Source organism: Amphiprion ocellaris, chromosome 19 (genome assembly GCF_022539595.1).
Source record: "Amphiprion ocellaris isolate individual 3 ecotype Okinawa chromosome 19, ASM2253959v1, whole genome shotgun sequence".
Taxonomy (NCBI): Eukaryota; Metazoa; Chordata; class Actinopteri; family Pomacentridae; genus Amphiprion; species Amphiprion ocellaris.
The window spans coordinates 14,940,872-14,964,059 of record NC_072784.1 but is presented as its reverse complement, the minus strand read 5'-3'; the positions used below and the strand labels follow the sequence as shown (position 1 = coordinate 14,964,059).

General features: G+C 38.0%; 2 protein-coding genes across 2 annotated transcripts; both read right to left on the bottom strand.

The window, feature by feature from the left end:
• Positions 1–6,663: 6,663 nt before the first annotated feature.
• On the bottom strand, positions 6,664–15,489 carry zgc:153292 (uncharacterized protein LOC100003014 homolog). The gene is made up of 12 exons (XM_023297970.3): positions 14,365–15,489; positions 13,435–13,636; positions 13,261–13,293; positions 12,901–13,019; positions 10,579–10,681; positions 10,341–10,373; positions 10,200–10,232; positions 9,533–9,766; positions 8,582–8,685; positions 7,992–8,157; positions 7,842–7,897; positions 6,664–7,244 (listed from the first exon to the last, which is right to left on the bottom strand). The coding sequence occupies exons 1-11, from the start codon at positions 14,427–14,429 to the stop codon at positions 7,853–7,855; spliced, it is 1,137 nt and encodes a 378-aa protein (XP_023153738.1). The 5' UTR covers positions 14,430–15,489; the 3' UTR covers positions 6,664–7,244; positions 7,842–7,852.
• Positions 15,490–15,644: 155 nt separating this feature from the next.
• rusf1 (RUS family member 1) lies at positions 15,645–21,294 on the bottom strand. The gene is made up of 14 exons (XM_055005497.1): positions 20,959–21,294; positions 20,802–20,879; positions 19,940–20,054; positions 19,790–19,835; positions 19,670–19,702; positions 19,486–19,591; positions 18,704–18,805; positions 17,595–17,665; positions 16,599–16,783; positions 16,424–16,481; positions 16,280–16,344; positions 16,056–16,184; positions 15,895–15,960; positions 15,645–15,796 (listed from the first exon to the last, which is right to left on the bottom strand). Exons 1-14 carry the CDS (start codon positions 21,106–21,108, stop codon positions 15,711–15,713), a joined length of 1,290 nt encoding a protein of 429 aa, XP_054861472.1. The 5' UTR covers positions 21,109–21,294; the 3' UTR covers positions 15,645–15,710.
• Positions 21,295–23,188: the final 1,894 nt, after the last annotated feature.

Below are 23,188 nucleotides of genomic sequence, written 5' to 3'. Positions count from 1 at the left end.
TTGGACGGGTCCTCGCATCCTTGCTGGTCGGCGAATCCACGCACGTCCACCAGGTGGCGCTATGACTGTGGCTGTATTTCAGCATGTGTATGTCATCAGGGCGGGACTCTGATCATACATGTAAAGTTTGAGGCAGATTAGAGTATGTTTAGGGCAGTTACACAGCAGTTGATGTGTCATGGCGAAGCATCAAAGTTCAGGAGCCTGCCATGGCCACGCCCTCAGACTTTTGCAGAGCATTTTGATAACTTTTGATCACCCATGTGTGTAGTACATCCTGGCTGAATGTCATCTCTGTCGGTGTTACCCTGTTTGAGTTTATAGCTTTTCAAAATGTCTAAAAATGATCAAAAATTTAAGTTTGGTCTTAAATTCTAGAAAGAAGAAGAAGATTAAAGAAATAAAGTATCTAACAAAATGCCATTAAATCAAAGGGAAAAAGTTAAGACAAAAAACATTTATAAAGTAGGACAAAAAAAGACGTAAGAAAATCAAGAAGTTTATTTAATAACTAAAGATGTAACTTTGTAAATAAGTGTTGTAGTCTATTTCACTTATTTGATCGATAGGTGTAGTGAGAGACAGGCAGACAACGGGGTAGAAATAAGAATGAGGGCAACTCATACAGCACGGGGTTGCGAGCGGGAATCGAACCCGGGCCTCAGCATTGGGGACCTAGTACATGCGTGAGTGGCTTAACCCGCAGCGCTATATGATCACACATGTTGCCTGTCAGCAAAGGTGTATCAATCCAATAGAAAGTCTAGGGGTAGGGTTGGGGTTACAGTGGCAGGTCCTGACAGTAGCAATGTACAAAAACATGGATATTAAATTTACATATTTTCATAATTTAATATTAAGTCAAACTAGCCAAAAAATTCTTAAAATGAATGTGGGGTTTTCCCGGTGGATTTTGGCCGTGCTATATATAGAGCGGCCAAAATCCAACGGGAAAACCTGGGATTAATTTCTCTTAATATTCGGCTGCTTCGTTTGGACATTAAAAATATTTATGTGTAATATTAATTTAACCCTATTTTTGCATTACTACTGTAAGGACCTTGCTCTGTAACCCTAACCCTACCCCTAGACTTTCTATTGGATTTATACACGTTTTCAAGGCCAGAACATGTGTGCTCATGTAGCTTTACGGGTTACGCCTCTGACGTATGTACTAGGTCCCCGACGCTGAGGCCCGGGTTCGATTCCCGCTTGCAACCCCGTGCTGTATGAGTTGCCTTCATTCTTATTTCTACCCCGTTGTCTAGCTGTCTCTCACTACACCTATCCAAACAAAAAGTGAAAGACACTAGTACACTTATTTGCATAGTTCAATGTTTCTTTACAAATAAACACCTTAAAGACAATAACACTTTTACTAGGATTTAAACACAATTTACTATGAAAACTTTACATATACAATTACACATTAAAATCTACTACAAGTTCTTAAAATTACAAACTACAACAGTTTATCTAAACATTTAATAGTGAAAATAAGATTTTAACTCATCACATCCAATAATACTTTTCACTCAACAATTACACATTAAAAAGACAAAACATTTGGACATCTAATCTAATATTATAAAATCATAAAGAATGACAAAAGACCAAGACTAAACTTTTAAGATGAATCTAAAAACAGACTAAAAATTGGAACAACACCACTGACACTTTTGAATATCTAATTACACAGAAGACACAATAACAAAATCCAAAATAACAAATAAATTTACATATCTTAGAACGTTTTCTATTCTGAAACAAAAACTTTACGCTCTTTACGCTCTTTACGCTCTTTACGCTCTTTACGCTCTTTACGCTCTTTACGCTCTTTACGCTCTTTACGCTCTTTACGCTCTTTACGCTCTTTACGCTCTTTACGCTCTTTACGCTCTTTACGCTCTTTACGCTCTTTACGCTCTTTACGCTCTTTACGCTCTTTACGCTCTTTACGCTCTTTACGCTCTTTACGCTCTTTACGCTCTTTACCTTTTTCAGGCAACCTCTGGGTTTTGCCAGGAACCACCCTTCAACTCCAATCCACTGACACTCCACACCACAGACCACAACCTTTCCACTCCACTATCATCCTCCACAAGGTTCCCAGTGGGGATTCGAACCGTGACCCTCCACATGACAGACACACAACCTATGTGTGAGCTATCTTTCACACAAGGTCCTTCGTGGACTTTGTTGTAATGATGGTTGAAAGAGGTTGTCATACAGCCAAAGTATGTATATATTGTAAATAAAGCTGCTGTAACAATGTAAATTTCCCCTGGAGTGGGGAGAAATAAAGAACTTTATCTTATCTTTATCTTATCTTATAAAGTGTCAAAAGAGCCCTGGGCTGGATTCGAACCAAAAACCTCCTGGATGAGAGGCAGATAACTTACCACTGCACTATCCTTCCTACTGGGTGTAACTGTTAGTTTTCGTAAATGATGGTACACAAAACTATTAAGGAGGTGAAGATAATAAAGGTACTAAGGTGGATTTCAACCAGGAACCTTCAACATGCCAGGCAAAAAACTTACCTCTACACCACCTGTCCTACAAGATGCTGCTCTAACTTTGCTTAAATGATGCTAGCAATTAGTACTGGAGCATCCAAATGACACATAAAAAGTGTGAGTGGGGATTTGAACCATGGACCTTCAACATGTGAGGCACAGAACTTACCTCTGCACCACATTTCCTACAAGGTGTTGTTGTAAATTGGCTTAAATGATGGCATCAATCAGTACTGGAGCAATCAAAGGACAAATAAAAGGTGTGAGTGGAGATTTGAATCATGTGAGGTACAGAACTTACATTGTAGGTTTGTTTCTGAGACTGAATAAACCCAATCTCATCTGATCTGCAAAGCTAAGCAGGGTTGGGCCTGGTTAGTATTTGGATGGGAGACTACCTGGGAATACCAGCTGCTGTAAGCTTTTTACTTCTCCTCACAACCTGAACAAGACACTGCTGGTCATTCACTAGAGACAGCTATCAACTAAAACCTCTTGGTTTCTTTATTATACACTCTATGAGGTGGATAAGCTGCAGCTCATGCTGATTTATTGCTGGTTCTGGTTGAAGCCAAAGAACAAAGGCGTCACCTGTTGGAGCAGCTGATGTCCTGCAGCCTCTTCACCACAGAAAGCCTCTGACAGCTTCAATTCTTTACACTCTGACTGCAAGACACCAATCACATAGGAACATATACATGTGTGGAACAAAGAGCTGAACTGACACTCAACATGTGTTTGACCATTTATTGATAAAGACATTCAAACATGTCTAGAGATAGAACACCAACGCACGGTGTAAGAAAGGTCAGAACAGACTTCACCTGCTCAGGAAACTGAGGTCCTTCGGGGTGCAGGGAGCAATTCTGAGGACCTTTTATGGTTGTGTGGTGGTATCAGCCATCCTGTATGGAGTGGTCTGCTGGAGCAGCAGCATCACGGCTGCAGACAGGAAGAGACTAAAGAAACTGGTTAAGAAAGCAAGCTCTGTCCTGGGCTGGTGTTAGACAGGAGGATGATGACAAAGCTGTTGTCTATCATGGAGGACATCTCCCACCCCCTGCAGGAAACACGACCATCACCGGCAGCTCCTTCAGGGACAGACTGCTTCACCCACGATGTTTGAAGGAGGTCCTTCCTTCCTGCAGCAGTCAGACTGTGTTCAATCAAACCTGCTCCCAGTAGTTCAGATCACCCATGAAGTAACTGCAATAAAATGTAAATAAGTCAATATGTGCAATTTCACAAGTTTTTTTTTTTTTACAAGCATTTCTATTTCTTCTCTAAGGAGAAAGCATCTATTTATATCTGTGCACTGAGTGCTGCTTTTCTTTTTACTTTTTTTCCTATCTGCTACTGCCACACTGAAAATTTCCCCACTGCAGAATCTACCTATCCATCCATCTATCTATTGTCCATCTACCTCCCGACCTATCTATCCATCCATCCATCCATCCATCCATCCATCTCTCTCACAGATATGGGGGTTGATTCACCTGTTCTCAATCACCTTAATCCACGAAGGCCCGGTTCTTCATTCTTCCGCTCTCTGCCAGACCAGAGACTTTGAAACCAGAACCTTTCTCCTACAATTAGTCTGGTTTTCCCTTTTTGTTTTCACCTTGGTTTAGTTATCCTTTCTGTGTTGGTTTTAGTTTCATTCGTTAAATAAACTCCTTGTAATCTTTGACCTGTGTCTGCAGATGTCCTGTGACACCAATGATCCCATCTGATATTTAGCATGTTTTCAATTATTGGTCCCATTTCTTAAAAAAAAAAAAAAAAAAAAAAAAAAAGCCCCCTGAAATCTGATCAGATAAATGAATGTGAAACTACTTTGGGTCTGCTGCAGCTGCCTCCCTCTGATCTTGTTCCTGCCCACAGCACAATCTGATCAGTGAAACACTGAAGGACAACTTCAGCATGTAAAACATAAATAAGCAAAGGCTGCAACTCGTGATTATTTTAATTTTAACTTAACTTTATGTGCTGTTCAAAAACTTTATTTTTTCTGCAAATGTGTAGTGATTCCAAATCTTGGTTATTGATCTCCTTGATTACAAAAAAAATCTGTATCGACCCGGAAAAAAAACAAACATGTCAGGCACCCTATGATGTTAACTGTTTGCCTGAATGTTTTTGTTTAAAATCCTCAGTAATAACCTTTGACTGGTTGCTCTTAACCCTGTAAAACTCACTGCTGCAAAAATACAACATCAGCTTATTTTTTAATTACTATTTTCTATTATATATATCTGAAATAAACCCTAATCTGGGGTCTGACAGCAGCGTGAGGTCAAAGAAGCTGCCATCAGCTGCTGCACTTCTGTCCGTCCAGCAGATGGAGCCATGGAGCTGCAGTGAAGTGAAGAGCAGCACAAGGCAACCACCACTTCCATCCACTGACGCATTCAATTTGACTGACGCTAATGTTTTATTGACTTCCAACCACTAAACCAATAAAAGCTGCAAGCAGCGTTGGACGGGTCCTCGCATCCGAGCGGCCCGACTGGCCCACGCATATCCACCAGGAGGCGCTGCAACTGAGAGAGTAAAGTTTCAGGCAGATTGGAGCATGTACAGGCTACTTACACAGCACTTCCTGTTTCATGGCGAGAAATCCAAAATGGCCGCCAAGTGGTGCAAAGATGTGATTAGGGCCGGACTCTGATCATACATGTAAAATTTCAGGTAGATTGGAGCATGTACAGCTGAGTTAGACACCAATTCCTGTTTCATGGCGAAGGATCAATATTTCTGGGGGTCGCCATGGCAACGCCCTTAGACTTTTGCAGAGCATTTTGATAACTTTTTATCAGGTTGGGCTGTTGCATATACTGGCCAAATTTGGCATCTCTCGGACTTACCCTCACGGAGTTATTAATCTCAAAAAATTTACAGCTAATTCAAGATGGCCGACTTCCTGTTGGATTTACAGTATGGCCGTGATTGACTTTTTTGGGTTTCCTGATGTGCTGAATATGCATACAAAATTTTGTAGCTGTAGATGAAACGTCGTGCAAGTTGGCCTAATGACCAAATTTTCAATTTTCCAGGGGGCGCTATGGAGCCATTTTCCCACACACATGTGCAACTCCCCTAAAATATCAAATTTTTCGCCAGTCCTGATGAGCGTGCCAAGTTTGACACGTTTTGGGGTATGATAAGGCCGCAAAAAATGCAATTCAAAAAGCGGGAAAAGAAAGTATAATAATAAACCCTAGGGTTTCAATAGGGTCTTCGCACCATTCGGTGCTCGGACCCTAATAATGTGACTCCTATAAAACCAGTCTTTCACCTTTTTAAAGTAAGCGAACAGTCAGTGACATGCAGTGATTAAGATACTTGGGTCAGGAATTGGGTCGTTCAGTATATCAGAACAAGTCAACAAAAAATTAAGTTGTCAGTCTGGTTTTGAAGGGAGCTCCCACAGTCTGAACTCAGCACAGTAGTTTTGCAGGATCTTCTGAATCATCAACATGCCTCCCTCCCTTGCGAGGCAAACAGGTGTGTTTCTTTTCACTGAATCTTTTGTGTGGGAGGACTTAATTTCCTCCTCTCTGTGTCTGTACAGCTTTTAGCACAGTGAGAGGGACAGCTGGACTGACAGAGGCTAAGAAACACCCACAAATCACGGTACTTAGGATCAGGATTTGTTTTCTTTGTCGATAAAAATGCGATAAAGAAGTAAACACCTGAAAACTTGCACACTTACATAGACAGACTTCTCATACTGTACAATAAGTGTTCCAGAAGTGTCTGTTTAGTAGGTGCTTTGTATGAAAGCTGTTTCATGACCCCTGAAACCTGTATGTGAAGGTGCAGCTGTTAACCTGTTTGTCACATTACAGAGCTAAGTCATCTGCAAACAAAAAGCCTTCAACGTCTCTTTGTATGATTTAAAATCTCCTGTGTAGGTGCAGATGCTTAAAAGATGCAATTTTTCTGGTGCAGATGCACTAAAAACTGCATTTCAAGTGTGAATTCTGACATATATGAGCATTTATAGCAAATTGTAAACTAGTTGAAAACAAGCCATCGTGATGACAATGGTCTCAACATGCTGATAAATCACTTAATTTTAAAAGTGTGCTGATTATACAAGATTCATTTCTCATATTTTAAACCCAGCACCATAAAGGCATTTTTGTTTAAAGAAAGTTTATTAACATGTTTTACATTTTATACACACAAAGCAATAACCAATCAGGCACAGCTGCTGTAACTTTGCCAGGTCAGATGTTTGAACTGTTTGGAGTAACTTACATGTAAGAAGCGGCAAACATATTTAAAAAAATTATCCAAATAAATAAAACATGACCATGTTCTAACAGCTTTTGTTCTTGCTAAAGGCCTGTATTTAGTTCGTCCTGACAACATCAACAACTGAAATAAAATGCTACATTCATTAACATGATTACGTGAAGACTGAAAATGACCTTCCACTGATTTAAGAGACAAAAAAAGACAAAACGCCAGAACATGTTTTGGACCAAACAAGCGGAACATTTCAGCGAGTCCTTGGGAGAGTGGAGGATGCTGTAGAGGTTCCATCTGCAGTTCCTTTTCAATCGACAGACTCCTGGTCAAACCATCGAGGTTTCCACTGTTCATTCCAGCACTGACATTCTTTAGGGATTCAGAGTACTTCCATGACTGAAAAATATTCCTCTTTACTGGTTTTCTAAGGACACTGAGTCCAGTTTGGCTCCCAAGTCAAGTGACCTGAAAATAATACCAAGTAAGACAAGCTGTATATTACTGTTAAGTAAAAGTCTCTGGAATTCAATGACTTTATCTTCCTATAAAACAACAATACGATTCACAAATTCCACAACCCCCCAAAAAATGAACGTTATGTTAAAGTTTCAAAGATAAATGCAAACTGTGATGAGAAATTTCCATATTTTGCCATTTATATTCACATTTACTACCCGTTACATTCTGTGTTTTATGTATTAACTGCATGCTGTTTCGTGTAAAGAGTTGTCACATTTTTCATTCACTCCTAGTTTGTTGCTAGGAGCAAAGCTTGACCTTGATGTGCAGAGGAGGTCTCATCTGGTCTCTTAATCAGATGTAGTTTCAAGAGCAGTTTCAGGGAGGAAAAAATGAAGCCAGACCAACATAAATAATTCTGTGAAGCTTCAGTTTGTCTCATTACTGAACAAAGCTTGACTGAAAGTGACCAAAGAGTCTGACCCCCAGACTTCATATGTGTTGTTCTCATCCCATGAAGGCATTATTATTGCAATAAATAACTATGATGAAAACTTGTATTTCTGTGAAGTTACATAAAAACTTCGAAGATGTTCAACTTACCGAGTGAACTTCTATCTAACCACGAAAACACTCTCTCGGATCTTGGAATAAGCGTGCTGTGGAAGAGAGAGGTATAAACACAAAAGTAATGTTGCCGTATATACAAAGAAAAGTCTTATTAAAGCTCAAATGTTCAAACCCTACACTCACATTCAGTCCTCTGGGGGATTGGACAGGCTTTAGTCCCTTACAGCAGAGCACTGAGAAAGGCCTCTCCTTGGTGGCTGAATGCTCTTTGAAGCACAGACTGACAACCTTGGCAGGAAGGTAAACGTCCCAGTCAGCTGCATGCTCCTCTATTAGATCACTGACCATCCTGTTGGGGAGCCACAGACAGAGAAGATGTCAACATGATGAGAGAAAATCCAGTTATAGAACTTAAAATATGCAGCAATTTAACTGCCACTCACTGCAAAACCAATACGATTTTTAACATTTGTAATTAAGATATAAATCAAATGTCTTTTCCTAGTCTCCTTAACTCAAAAGAATGAACTGTTTAGGTCATAATGTAATGATCGCTAAATATATTTTACTTCAATTAACTGTCATGTTAATGTGACAAAAATGTGTCAATTGGAAAAACACCAGAACAAACAAACACGTCACAAGGTGTGACATGGAGAATGCCCAAATTATACTAAAGAATAAAGAGACAGTAAAACATAATGGAAAATGTTCCAAGCAGAAAACAACACAAATACTGTCACCACTATTCACAGAGCGCTCTATTTACAGACCTGTTAATCAGCTGTGGTGTGATCAAATCTGCAGTGCCGGTCTGCTGATGATAGACCACAAGAGCCACGGTAACCTTCAGCTGATCTTTCAGTTCTCGGTTGATCTGAAACGAAGACACATTCGCACAATATTATAGTGGTTTATCCTAAGGAGAAACACATACTGTCAAGTGAGCTGAAGAAAACAGTTTGGGGCATTTCATAGTTAAAACAAGGAGCTGGGATTTGCTGCTGTTGTATCGGAGAGAAAAATCAGTAATTGCTCTTCCTGGCCAAAATAAGACAACAATGGTTTTGTTCTATAGGATGTTTCCTCATGTTATCAGACAACTCAAGACAATTGTATGATTACGGTCTTTTGATGTTCAAAAATACTGCTGACAATTGACAAGAGGACTATAACTATTACATATGAGTTTAATTATGTTCAACTAGGGTGAGGCGACGAGGTTAAAAGATCATTTGATGATCTTTTGGGTCATATGATGACCGTATGATGATCTTGTGGAGCAGAATCACAATCCACAATCTGAATCACAATTCTCCCCACACATTTGAAATCATGTGATAACATGACAAAGCATCTCACGTCAACTTAAGACTAAAGCTCTGATCTTATTCTAAAAGTTCTGACTGGAAATTACAAATTTCCTCCTCTAGTCAGAACTCATAATCCTCGTAATTTATCCATTGTAACACTGGTCCTTTAGCTGCTATTCCACTGTCAAAATAAGCCACACCTTCGAGATATTATGCCAAGCTACCATCATCAGATAACCTGCTGCTACATTCATCAACATACTTCAGCTGACTTTAGGCACTAATGTCTCATTAATACCAAGTCCAACTTAATAGAGACTTCCGAAGGATCTGAATTTTCCAATGGTAGTTCCGACTTTGATGCTGATATAAGCTCAAGTTCTATGAGCAGTTTAGTGACAATGCACTTGCCTTGTGGACTATGTCATGAGGCAGTCTGGACAGGATCCTGAGTGGGTATCCAAAGTGGGCGATGACGTCCACGATGTTCTTCGCCACATGTGAAGGGAGGCACAACTGCATCGGTACCGCTTCCACCCATTTGGAGTAATAGTCTGTCACTGTCAAAATGTATTTGTGTCCATTCAGTGTTTGGGGAAGTGGTCCTCTGACATCCAGACCTAACCACTGCCACGGCTCCGTCACCTGCAAACAGAAAATGACATCACGCAGGTGTGCAATGAGGTCACACCGATAAGTTTTATTGTATTTTATATTATTCTATTACAACACCTCAGAATCAGAAGTAGTTTTACTGCCACATTGGTTTTTACATAAAAGGAATTTGACATGGTGATTTGGTGCATTACAGTAAATGCTTACAAGTCGTGTATTTAAAAAAAATATTAAAAAGATTTGCAAGCCAAGAAACAGTAGGTGTTATAAGTGAAAAAAAACAGCAATCATGTAGCAAATTTGAGGACTTTAAAATAAAAAAAAAGTAATAGAAATATCTACAGTGTGCAGGAATGAGCAAAATATTTGCTTGAGAATGTGCAAATTATTCATGTTAATGTTATTACTAATATAATTAATGTAAACAACTTGAGAGGAAGTAATCACGCTGGAAAAGACCCACCTCAATCACATTTTCAGGGTCTTTTTTCTCTGTCTGTGGAAAATTATTGAAGAATGTGTAATTATCATAGTTTAAAATACAAAAACAAGATTTTAAAAAGAATCCAGAATGCTGTGTTTTATAGAAATGAACAATACTTACACTGACATTATTATCTGGAGCCCACTGAATATTCTGTTGATGCAAGTGAAAAATTACACAGAGACAGAGAGACAAGTTGCAAATAAATACAAAATTAGAAACTGCAATACTGAAGATAAACATCTGACAACAAACAATAGATTTAATGAACGTCATATCAGAACATTTACACAAATGAGATCATCAGGTTATCAAAGTAATTATATCAATCATATTTTTAATAAATCATAGCACCTACCTGTGGTACACAGTAATCACCATGAAAGAAATGTGGAAATGACTCGATCGTCATCAACCCTTCATCAACAATGATCCTCCATTTGTCTGACTTCTTGGGGTCTCTGATAAAAGCAGAAAATGTTCACACACATTAAAGATATGACAAACAAAATGTATAAATCAATAAAAAGCAGAACAGACATTTTGTTACAAAATTTCTACAGCTTCTGATGCTGAAAAATCACACAAATGCACGAGCTGATCCAACATTGTAAAAACTTTAAAATACATGGCATTCATACATGTATAACAAATATTACTACAAGAAGCATTTTCCCAGTTTTAGCACATTTTACAGATTAAATTCATCACAAAAAACTGTCAATTGAAGCCTCAATAAACAGTCATTTTGAAGGTTGTGTATTAATGAGTGGACAATGAAATATTACATCATTTAAAAATATGAGCTTTAAATTGTGTGTTGTTCAGTGTGAAGATTTTGAGTAAGTCTTGTGTTGTTGCCTTTCGCAAATGTAAACAAAGAAACAAAGCTTTGGCATTTAATTTTCATACTTTTAATATATTTTATTACATGGGATTTGGCAGGATTAATAATGGAGAAATCATTCTGTGCCAGATATTTACTTATTGTCACGTCTTCATGGAGTATAGTGACTTGGAGATGCTAACTCAGCTTTCCATCTGACCTTAACTTCCAAAGAAAGAGTTCAGGGGGAGGTGTGAATGTTAAAACCCACATACACACAAAGACCAGGAGGCAGAAGTGGATCCTAACTCTGCAGCAACTTTAGAGCATCACAGAAAAAGGAAGGAAGTGTTTTAATGGTGTAAATTCCAAAGTACGTTTGAAACTGACACAAAGCTTAATGACACACAGTAAACATTTTGTTAAGTTCCCTGCTTTGTAATCAAATTTCACTTTTCAGCATCTCTGAAGCAGAGTAGTCAGGCCTCTCAGAGAGGAGTCTTGATCGAGCACTTTAAGAGAAACAGACCTCTGACAAAGCAAAGTTAGAAAAATCTGGTTGGACCTATTAAAACTATGGAGATTTGGCTAACCACAATTACTACAATAATTACATCTGACTTGAAAAATCTTTGACACAAAATGTGGAAGTTGCACCCCTGCATACTAATTTCTGTTACAAAGCAGACACTCTTCTCCGCAAACATGAAGCATTACTTCTAGCAACAAGAAAAGCACCCAGAGAGCGCAGACCTCTGAAAAATTCTGTTCATTCCCCTATATGGCATTGTCAGAAATGCAGCATTTTTTTAAAATAAGTGCAGCATTTGTTTATTAGTTACTGATGATCAGAAATCACGGGAAACATAGAATGTGTCCATTTAATATAGATGTTTCCACAAACAAAATGACCTTGCACTGAGCACAGGCGTGTGTTATGCATGTGTACGTTATGTACGAATACTGTATCGTGTGACCTAAATATGTAGCAGGCAGTGGGAATTGATGGGACTCAGAAACACCCCCACAATTTAATCAATTGTCCCTTGTATTATTTCTGGCGGATAAGTCCTGATAAGTCTGCAGCAGTCTATTTTTAGTAGGATCGCAATCATGTGATCATCAGCAGGCAGCTGTAGTGTTCACTTGTCATGGTTACAGTGACGCTGTGCCGCTATCTTGCAATGATACAGAAATTTATAACAAATCTGTGAATCCAGACTATAAGCCACATCACTGTGAAAATCTAATCAGTTGGTCCTTGCGCCATTTCTGACCTTCCCTGAAAATTTCATCCAAATCCAATAATCCGTTTTTTTAATAATGTTGCTAACAGACAGACAGACAGACAAACCAATGGCAATCGTCACATAGCCATGCTCCTTGTTGAAGGCAAAAAATCAAACACAATCGAAACATGATGCTGAGTCCAGTAAAGTCTATGAAGTTGCCACTGATTCATGCTGTGATTAATCCAATTGGTAACTTGTTGGTGAACTACAATGTTTGTCTTTGTTTCTTTGACCCAACACAACAACAATCCTTAAATCTTGATTGATGACATGACAATAGAGCTTGTAATTCAATGCCTATTACCTTAACTGAATGTAAACACAGCTCTTTGTGTGCAGAGTAATGATCTCATTTATCTGTACACAATGTACTGAACAAAGGCAGAAAATCCACTGGCTTTGATGGCAGAGAAGCCTGATCTAGTAGCAAATACCTGCATTTGCTTTTTACTTTTTTCTGTGACATTAATGAATTCTAATTGATGAGGTATTGTTGGCGTTACTGTTGATTTGAGACAGAGGGCTGAGACAGCACAAAGCCTCTCTGTCTGTAGTTACATACCCAGGTGGCTCCTGCTCTGTTTGGCTGGAGTCTTTGTCCTGGACGCTCCGCTTTGCTGTGGTGGGAGTGGCTGTGGCAGACTGAGCTGAATCTTTCTCTGAGGCTTTGGCACCAGGTGGCTAGGATTACAATACAGAGAAAAACAACACGTATTTTACTCAAATGTTTGAAATTAAGTTTGAAGTGGTTCATGATTAGTGCATTGACATTAAGGTAAAACAGCCTGACAGCATTAAATCAAATGTGTTTGATTTTTAGGCACAAATGAAAAAATTCCTCCTCAATATTTAAAGAACATTAACTAATAACTCCTGATTAAGATCATTTAAACAATGAAATGTCAGTGAAGGACGGTCTCACCTTGTGTCGTTTACGTCTTGAGTTAATGGGAGCCTGTATCAGGGAGGCAAAGACAATAGCATAAAATAGATTTTTTTAAAAACCTATTAAAAAGTTGAGGACATTAGTGGAGCAGTCTTCATCTGAAACAAGTTTTCTCACTGTTTTATTTTGGTATCAACTGTAAATACAAACCTTCTTTTTCTGTGTGTTGTCAGTCGCTGGAAATAGGGTGGGAACTGCATCTTCTCGGAGTGTCACACTTTTGCCCGTTCTGTCGATGTATCGCTCTTCAAAATGATTGATGCACAGCACAGAGAAGCGAGTTGGAGCCCAGTCCTTCCACTTCATGTTGACGAGCCATTTCTTGAGTTTTCGGGGATTGTACAGGGGAAACCTGTAGTAACACATAACTCATTCAAACAGTCCTGATGAGGAGGATAATGACATGTACAACTCTCTCCTATGTGAAGGAAATGCAGCACTGAAAGCAAATTAAAAGATGTTAAAAGTAAATGCTCACGATTTAAAAAAAACAAACAAAAAAACTATGGTATCCTCTCGATCCCTAATCGTTTAATATACGGTCATATACTATATGTTGGGAGCCATAAAACAGAGGTAGATTTAGCAGTTCATAAAACACAATTTGATTACTGTTTTTGCACTCAAGTCTGATATTCTCTCATGTATCCCCTCAGTTAAGTGTGTTGATCACTTTGGCATGAAAACAATTTCTCAAATACTTTGTCAAACATATCTAGACCAACGTACTCTTCTATGAGAAATCAGTATATCTCACCGCATTGACTATTCATCTTCAGCGTATTTACTCCCAGCAACTGCACTTCATGTATACAACAAGACTGAGGTATTTCATGTAGCTTCATTCAAAAAAAAAAGCATTATCCTGTGTCTTTTCTTAAAAAGTACTAGTATAATATTAATTACTGTTATAATAGTAGCTAAGATAAAACACTGAGACGTCCTGGAACAACTTAAAGACACTAACATCAGGCTAATGCAGGTCATGTTGATACTTTTGTTTGTTAGCTTAACTGTTACTTCTGCTAGCTAGTTAGTTGGTTTATCGCAGAAAAACTACGTTTAATATTGGACACTTACTTAAAAAACTTAACATCTGAATCGCTCGAGTCGTCGCAGTTGTAGGCACATTTATATCTTCCCATTTATTACACGATTTCGGTCAATTTGCGACCAAACAAATTGATGTTGTTGCTAAAGCTAAAGTTGTTTGACAGACGCGGTCAAGCCGGAAACGATACACGAAATCTACATCCGGTTAGAATTTTCAAAACTATAGTCGCATTGTGTGTTTGATCATTTTAAACGAGAAGAAAACTCAAAATCTTACTAAATTATTTTTGCATTCTTAAGTGTTTAAAATAATTTTTTTCTTGCTTTATATCGAATCCTCACGAAGTACCTATATTCAACACCATTTATTACTTCACGTATTTCACCAGAGAACATGCTTGTTTCCTGTTTTACCCTACAGAATGTCGCTGACTTGACAGAACACTTTATCCCGCGGATGTTGTCGCTTGCTTTTCTTCTTCGTGGTGTCTAAATTGGTTCTGGAAGTTCAATACTGCCTCCTTGAATGGAAGGTGGCATATTAATTGGTATGTCGCATTTATACACAGCTAAATTGAATGTTTCTTTTACAGTAAAGAGCTAAAACAAAACAACTTATATTTCACATTTCTATTTACCTTTCATATAAACCAGGTTCATTTACCAATGTGGCCTGTTGACTGTATTAATTTATAAATTGATACATTAACCCTGTATAGATTCTAGAGGCCAAGGTGCTGACTGTACTTTATATATTATAGTGGGAAAAGTCTTGAGTAAATTTATTTTAAGAGATTTGCTATTATTGTTCACCTTTTCTCTTCTGCTAAATTGCATATTTTGTGAAATTTTTTTCACTGCATTTCATGTGCAACCTGTAATGCCAGCATTTTTCAAAAGTGTGGTTTTGGCACTTGTGGATTTTAGTATCTTTGTATCTTACACATTCTATGTAAACAGTTGGTGGGATGATGTTTTTTTGTAATTTATATCTACAATTCTACAGTTTCATTAAGCAGACACGTTTATCCAAAAGTGATGTACGTCTGAGAGTTGTATAGTATGCGGGATACGTTCATTGGTTGCAGAATTGCAGCCGCTCCCTATTTAGGACGACTTATCCTCAAACCAAACCATTTGCCTGTTGAAGGTTTAGCACTGAAACATCACAAATAAATGTATTTTATCCAGTTACAATGAATGTGAATTCTTTTGAAATTAAAGAGTTTTCTGTACAAATAGAGCCATTTTTTGTTCTATGGATTGTACCCATTATATTTTCATGAAAGAATGACTCAAATAAGACATAATTTAAAAATATCATTGTTTAAAAATCGTTAAACAATGTGATATAAACAAACAGAAGTAGCTGCTCAGCTGGTTTTTGTTTTCCACTCGACTCTCCACTCATCCCAGTCCAGCAGAGTTCTCTTTATGTCCCATCCTGCAGCTTCAACACCTGGAGATGATTTGAGCAGAACCATGGATCTGTTATTAAAAATACATGCGATACAGCTGGTGATTTGTAGGTTAAAACAGTGCTGTGTGTCTGCTAACCTCGAAGAAATGGACTGAAAATTGTGTCCATCAGCTTGTGACTCTCGTGCACCATTTCCCAGTGACCTTTCAAAAAAGAAATAAAAGCATGATCATGCCTCTGTGTGTAAGGTAACATTTAAACGTCACTTGAATGCAGACAAAAGGAGGTAAAGGCTCACATTGCTGTTTTGGTGAGGAACATGTCGATTCTTTAGGGCTCAACATGCTGCTGAGCCACACAGCCTGACACATCGCTCTGATTTCATCATGTACTGATGCTTCTGGTCCCAAACAAACACATACACAGCCTAAGAAGAAGACAGCAGGGTTAAAAAATAACTTTTAAGATATGTTACTTGGCTCTTAAACAATCTGCTGCTGTGTGGCAGAAGGTGGCACACACCGTTTCTGATTCCTAAAAGGTAAGGCCTGTCGTTTCCCTTCAAAGCCAAACTGAGTTCCTCTGGGCTGCAAAAAAAGCAGTTACATGAAAACGCGTTGAGTTTTAAAAGTGTAAAAGCAAAAATGACTGTTTATATGAAATTACCTCTGTACGATCTCCTGCAGCCTCACCCCGAGTTTGATTGGCACAGCTTTCCCGAATTCTGATAAACCAGAAGGTGATTTAATAATACATGGACCAACTCAACAGCTGTTTGTCTCAGTCACTACAACAGCTTCTTTAGAAAGTCAACAAATACTCTTTTTTTTTTTTTTTTTACCCAAAAACACCGGCTCTCTCTGATTGGCCTCTAGTGGATTCAGGATTCGTTCATCTCTGAGGTACTGCTGCAACACGATGGAAAGCCGCGCCTCGTTGAAGGTTTCCATGACAACTGAACGCACGGCTTTGTAGTTGGCGAAAAGATGAAGGACGGTGAAGAGGAAGAAGAGGCTGAGAGTCAGTCTGAGGAGCAGACAGAGGAGAGAATACAAGTGGATGGCATTAAAAACATGACAGCCTCTAAGAAGACAGTACAGTTAGTGTTTTAAATTAAAACTAAGGGATCCAATATTCACTATCTTCCTGGTAGTCTGCACTTATTTTTTTTATCTGATTTTTGATGATAAAAGCAATTCAATCAAGTTTTGTGTTTGTTATTCTAAATTTTAACAGAGATTTGTGATTTTACTGCAAATACATAATGCTGTGTTTTATGTACAATAACTTTCACGTAATTATTGAAGCCATACATAATTTCACTTTCATACAATGAATATTTTACAGACTACAGGCTCTAGAAGAACATAGCAGTGGATCATAATTTTGTGCTTTTTAATTATTTTTTTTCCAGCATTTTTTACCTGCACATTTGCTACTGAAACTGTGACAGACACCGTGGTGCTTAATGTTGTTTCTAGAAAAAAAAAATCATGCTGAACGAAAGAGATTTTGGTTTATATTGTGACATCTGAAGCAGACGTATAACTGATGTGGGTTTTTTTTGCATGGCTTCATTAAATATGCAAAAGTTACTGTAAAAAAACAACACAAAAAATGGTTGTTTCTCAGGGCATCAGGTGATAGGTACTGATTGATTTTTCATGGAAAGACCCTGATTCTAAATATTGATTATAAGTTATCAAGGAGACCAATACCCCTGATAACTAATAAACTGTTTCAGAGTACCGGCATTGAAAAAACACACTGGTCAATCCCAAAAAAAGTGTTTCTTTGTATGATTTTTTACACGTGGCATTGATACAGCAACACTTACACTGGATTGTCAGTGACAAGGGGAATGAGGATCAAACTGACCAGCAGTCCGGCCAAATTCACCAAAGTCTCCTGTAGGAAATCAAGTAATACATAAACTGAGAAACATGATTTTGTCACAGCAGGCCTTTTTAACTGAGACATTTTGACAGGTAGCCGCAGGTAAAACAGAGATGTACACAGAAAAAACATTCAGTGCAATCATGCACCACAGCTCACTGGGACACTTGAATGGAACAGAGCCTTTATTTACCATATTAGTAAAACCTGTGTGGTGGTCAAAGCTGCTGTGAAAAGGTCTATTGTATTTTTATGTAGAATATGATAAGCCACAGCAAAATACTGCTTTAAGAGTTTGTGCCTTTATATTTATCTTCATATCATTGACTACTTTTCTTTCTATATTTTAAAAAAACAACACATGAATGTTCTTCTGTGCTTCACCAGAAAGCAACCTTCAAAACAAGCTGAGCAATGCAGTAGGGAGTTCACAGTCCTACATATAGGGGAGACTAAACAATCGCTTTACAAGTGCATTACAAAACCCAGGACAAGACTTAACAGTCCACCTACATCTGAAAGATAAGAGACTCTTTTGAGGACAGTAATGTTCACATGGAAACAGAAGACAGATTGTAAGAGAAAAAAAGAAACAGTCATCTACAAACAGGACTGGGGTCTATGACACCACTTAGCAGGTACTTCTAATGCAATAACGAGTTCGCTTCCCAGACAGTTCCACCTCTATTATCACCTTGAGTCATCTGTCTCTAGGCAGTTTCCCAACCCATCACACCTCGAGGCATGTGAGTCTGTCCATTAACCGGACGTGAGTCATGTGATCATGGTATTTCAATAAATACCACTCGGGTTAGAACTGAGGAAGCGTCTTTCATGAGAAGTGAAGTGTCTTCAAGAACCAAAAAGAGAAGTCTCGTTGCTTTTTACTGATGCACTCAGGATTACTGCGACCTAGATAAGTGAGAATCTCCACAGACAGAAATGGGAACATGGCATGGACTTTGGTACCACAACTGAGCAGTACATGAGCTGTAAAGCACCTTCACTGTTCACATCGGTTCAATCAGATGAAAATACAAGTCCAGTTACCTGACTGCCATCTTTAGCAGAGATATCAGCCATGTTGTCTCTGCGAGCCTGGTGAACAGTCAGAGCAGCTCGAGTCGCACCGCCGGCCACTCCAACGATAGACTGAAGAAACATATAACAGTGCTAAGTTCAGTTTGTGAAAGTCAAACTTAAATCCAGCAAAGGAAATATAGTATGTTTATCAGTTTTATTACATGATTACAAATAGTAATCTTGTTTCTTGTCTCCATTTCTTATTAGAGTTTCAGTTTATATTTCGAATAAATTTGCTACCCACATCAGCAATCTGTTCAGTGTAGAAAACTATTATTAATGAATAAATGAAGGATTTTAAGCCTTTAAAGTTCAAAAGAGTAACTTTGAAATGCTTTGACTTTTGACACTTTAAATGAAGGTGGGCAGCTCAACCAAACAATGATTCTGCTTTTTACAATCATTTATTTTAAGTTCCTTGGGTGTGCAGTGACCCAATAGTTTGCAAGCAAAAAGCATTCATGGATAAATGCAACTTTGTGTAGCATAAATATGTTTCTTGCTTTTCAAAATGTTTACTGCAACTCTGTGGAGGGTTTCTGACTCCTATGTCTGAAAACCACTAATTCAAGCCTCTGTTTCAGGTGTCCGGTCTCTTTTTCGTAGACTGGAATTATCTAACGAATAATCAGACGAATAATAAAAAGAACCCTGATATGGGCTCAGTTAAATATTGAGTATTTAGCTTCAGGGACAGATTAAATGAAGGCCTCATTTAACATTTTTACGTTTTTTTTTTTTTTTTTTACCTTGAATATCCCTGCAGTGCAAACAATCAAGGTGAAGAAAGCAGGAAAATATGGAGCCAATATTTCCATGAACATGGCAATGTCATTGAGAACATCAGCAAAAAGTCTGGAGGGGAATTAAAAGGACATTAGCTGGATTCATTATAACGGTTGAACTGACAGATTTTCCAAATATAATGCATACCTCCACTTTTTGGCCTCAGAGTCCAATTTGCTCCTGGAACAAGGACAAAGAAACTGAACACATTGAATTAAAGCTCCGGAAACTATTATTGAACTGAAAAAAACACAGATATGAGCCTACCCTTTCCGCCAGGCGAAGAGGATTCTTCCCAACATGCCAGTTCCATCTGCAGGTGGAAGCATTAGCTTGCAAGTTACTCAAATGCAAGCAGGGATGGTACAAACCAATCACGATTCATGTAACTTTCTGATATTTTTTAAATTGTTCTACCTCTTAATAACCAGGTAACTGTAGCTGCAGCTACTGTCGCCTCCTGGTTTCCAACACCAACACCTCTGAGAGACGCCTGAGTGGCCAGAGTTCCTGACAGGGAGCTGGAGAAAGCCTGAGAGAGAAGGAAGAGTAGGAGTGAAGGGTTTCAGCCTTATAACACTGTAATAATAATAATAATAATAATGATAACAACAATGATAATAATAAAAACTTGATTAATATAGCACTTTCCAAAGAAAGGATTTACAAAGTGCTCTGACAAAGGAAAAGCAGGATACAAAGTATGCACCATGACAACAAATAAGAAAAAAGCAACAGATGCAAAGATGTAATATCGAACTTTTATTTTCCACAAATAAGAAAATGAAAGCAATACAAATTTACTGAGGAATGGGCAATGAAGAGATGACATCACACAAAAGTCAAGGTCAAACGATTTGAAAAGAAGACACTGATTCTGTGAGCGAGGCAGGTTGTTCTAAACCTGAGGGGTCCTCACAGCAAAATCATGGACACCTTAAGATTTAAGCCTCAACTTTGGAACAGTAAGAAGGACTCCACCAGAGACTACTGTTGTCTTTTATTTTAGGAAATGTTTTGTTTGGTTTCTTGTTGTATTGCACAGTCTTATGGAACAGTCATTTTGCTTTTCACTATCCCTACGTTATGAGCATGTGATGAATAAAAGTCTTGAGTCTTCAACTAGACCGAATAAGATTTTTTTCTTGTAGTATTTTTTTTTGTCAACTTTGTAAAAGAAAACAACAGGTGGTCTAATCCAGAGCTGTATGTCTGTGTGTTGTTGTAATGCTGGAATATTTAGTAATGATCTGTGTTTCTGGTGTATCCTCTACTTTACCTGCACAGTATCCCAGAACTGGTACTGCAGGTAATCACCGCTGACACTCTCTGGGTAACCTTGAGGCAGAAAAACACTCTGAAACAAAAGGCGTAAAAGTCAGGCTGATGTGTGTGAACAGTAAATGTAGCTGCAAATAAGCACAATAAATCCTTACTTTAAACACTCCAATAACAGAGTTTCCTCTGGATTCGCCTTCACTCCCATCCCTCCTCCTCTCCATCACCCCATCTTTACATAAATACTTCCAGGACTCTGCACTTCCATATCTCTCTGTGGCCAAAACCACTCCCGGATCTTTCTCCATTTGCACCTTTAGGAGCGACAACAACACGGAAGCTGACGATGTTATCAAACTAAACGAAGCTGCAGTCTGAAGTCTGCTGAAAAATGCTTAATTAAAGCTCATTTTGAGTTAGTAGAGGGAGTTGTGGCTCACTGCAGACGTGTCGTTTCCTCCTGTTGTGATTTTCTCTGCTGTACTTCCGTGTTGTTTTCCGCCTTTGCAGTTTCCTGATTCCTAATTGGTGGATTCTGACTTAGAGGCGGAGCTTCTACAGAGACATGCGCACTAATAATAGACGATAGTGAACAACAGAAGTTATGAATCTAAAAACTGGAAGTATTATAGGAACATTATTATGGTGTATTTGGGTTTAAATACAGCTGTTTTTGCATTGCTTTCCTCATGCATTTGCTTTTGGATTTGTTAATTAATTTTGATCAACACAATTTGAGATTGTGCAAACAAACATTGATGGATTCAAAGATGATCATTTTGAGAACACAATTTTTACGAAAAATAAATAAAAACTTACAGGCACCATCAAACAGCCTATTAATTACAATGCTGTATTTTTATCCATTTTTAATTTCAAAATCATTATTTGCTTATCATAATTATAGAGTTTTGGTCTTTCATGTAATTTGATTTATGTGATGTGTGACATTTTGTGTTTGGTCTTCATGCTTTAATGTTAGGTTTGGTGTGTCTTGCATTTGTGTGGTTTAACTGTTTGACTCTCAGTTGTTATGTTGCCTTGTGGGTATCCTGCTCTTTGAGTTGTCTGTCAAAGCACTTTGAAAACCCTCTTTTAAATGTGTTAAATAAATACAATTATTACTGTTATTGTTGTTGCCATTGTTGTATTTTTCCTCTTAAATTAAAAATAATTTGTTGTGTGGAGTGAACAATCCACTTCTGGGACTGCATGCATGCATATTTTAATCCTAATTTCAATACAAATGAAAAAGTTCAGTAAACTACTGTCTTTATATTAGTCACAGTTTCTCTTTCATGCCAAGTAATACAAACTCTACTACAAACAGAAAAGGATCTTCTATTTTCAATTTTCTATAATTACTTTCTCCCAAATTTTACAAAAATCTCCAAAAATATGAGCCCACATAAAAGATGATTTAAGAGCCCTTTATTGTTATTGTCTGACAAATAAAGTAGCAGCTAAATAAGAGATAGAATAAAGATACCAATATAATAACATATCCCGCACGTATCATTATAAACAACAGGATACAAATATTGAAGGTATAATATACGGCTAGGCAATAATATCATTAATTTTAAACGTCAGTATGCGAATATCAAAATGCACTACTGTCCTAAATATTGAACTTTGTAAGAACAGATGTTGATGTGTGAGGATCACTCAGCATCTGGAATCAATGCATGCTACTCTTTATGTACACATTTGTTTAATGTTCGCATTCTGATAACAATTTAAATGCATTTCATTCTGTGTAAATTTACATCTGATGAGTTTTTATTGCACATAATGACTGCCCTGTACATCGTGTTAAACATGTTTCTTACTGATCTCCATGCATATTGCACTGTCATTTTATTTACTCACACTTTAAACTGTACTGATGATACAGAATAGGTCAGGAAATGTGACATGGAGGGTTATTACAGGGTAATTGTGATTTAAATGATGAAACAGCAATTTCTATATGTGAGTGTGCAAATAAGGATGTTCCCACAGCTCTTCCTGGATGGTAGGAGGTTAATAAAAGATAACATAAGTTGACATGAGCTGGGTTGTTAATGATTTTTGTAACTCTGTTTGAGCATCAGGAGTTGAAGATGTCATCAGTGTCAGGCAGCAGTGTTCCAGAGGAAGTGAAAAGCCTCCTTCCTTGATGTTTACATCCAGTTAACAGTAAATTTATACTTCTGCTGAACCCTGGCTTCCCACTTATATTTCCCTTTATGAGATTTAAAGTTAGAAGGGAAGAAAAACACACAGTGCACAGGCTAATCTGACTTTGTGTGTCCCGTCCCTCATTATAGCTGCATATTGTTACTCTGACTACAATCAGTTCAATCTCAAGTTTCTACATTTTTGTATGGATGCACCATTACATGA

What these genes read in the sequence shown, in the direction of transcription:
- zgc:153292 (XM_023297970.3), bottom strand. Translation starts at nt 14,429, where the DNA reads ATGGGAAGATATAAATGTGCCTACAACTGCGACGACTCGAGCGATTCA. An exon ending in ACAACACACAGAAAAAGAAG is followed by an intron (nt 13,294 to 13,434) that starts GTTTGTATTTAC and finishes TCCCTGATACAG; the next exon opens with GCTCCCATTAACTCAAGACG. An exon ending in ACACCACAGCTGATTAACAG is followed by an intron (nt 8,158 to 8,581) that starts GTCTGTAAATAG and finishes GCTCCCCAACAG; the next exon opens with GATGGTCAGTGATCTAATAG.
- rusf1 (XM_055005497.1), bottom strand. Translation starts at nt 21,108, where the DNA reads ATGGAGAAAGATCCGGGAGTGGTTTTGGCCACAGAGAGATATGGAAGT. An exon ending in CTGTTATTGGAGTGTTTAAA is followed by an intron (nt 20,880 to 20,958) that starts GTAAGGATTTAT and finishes CTTTTGTTTCAG; the next exon opens with AGTGTTTTTCTGCCTCAAGG. An exon ending in CTGCTAAAGATGGCAGTCAG is followed by an intron (nt 17,666 to 18,703) that starts GTAACTGGACTT and finishes GATTTCCTACAG; the next exon opens with GAGACTTTGGTGAATTTGGC.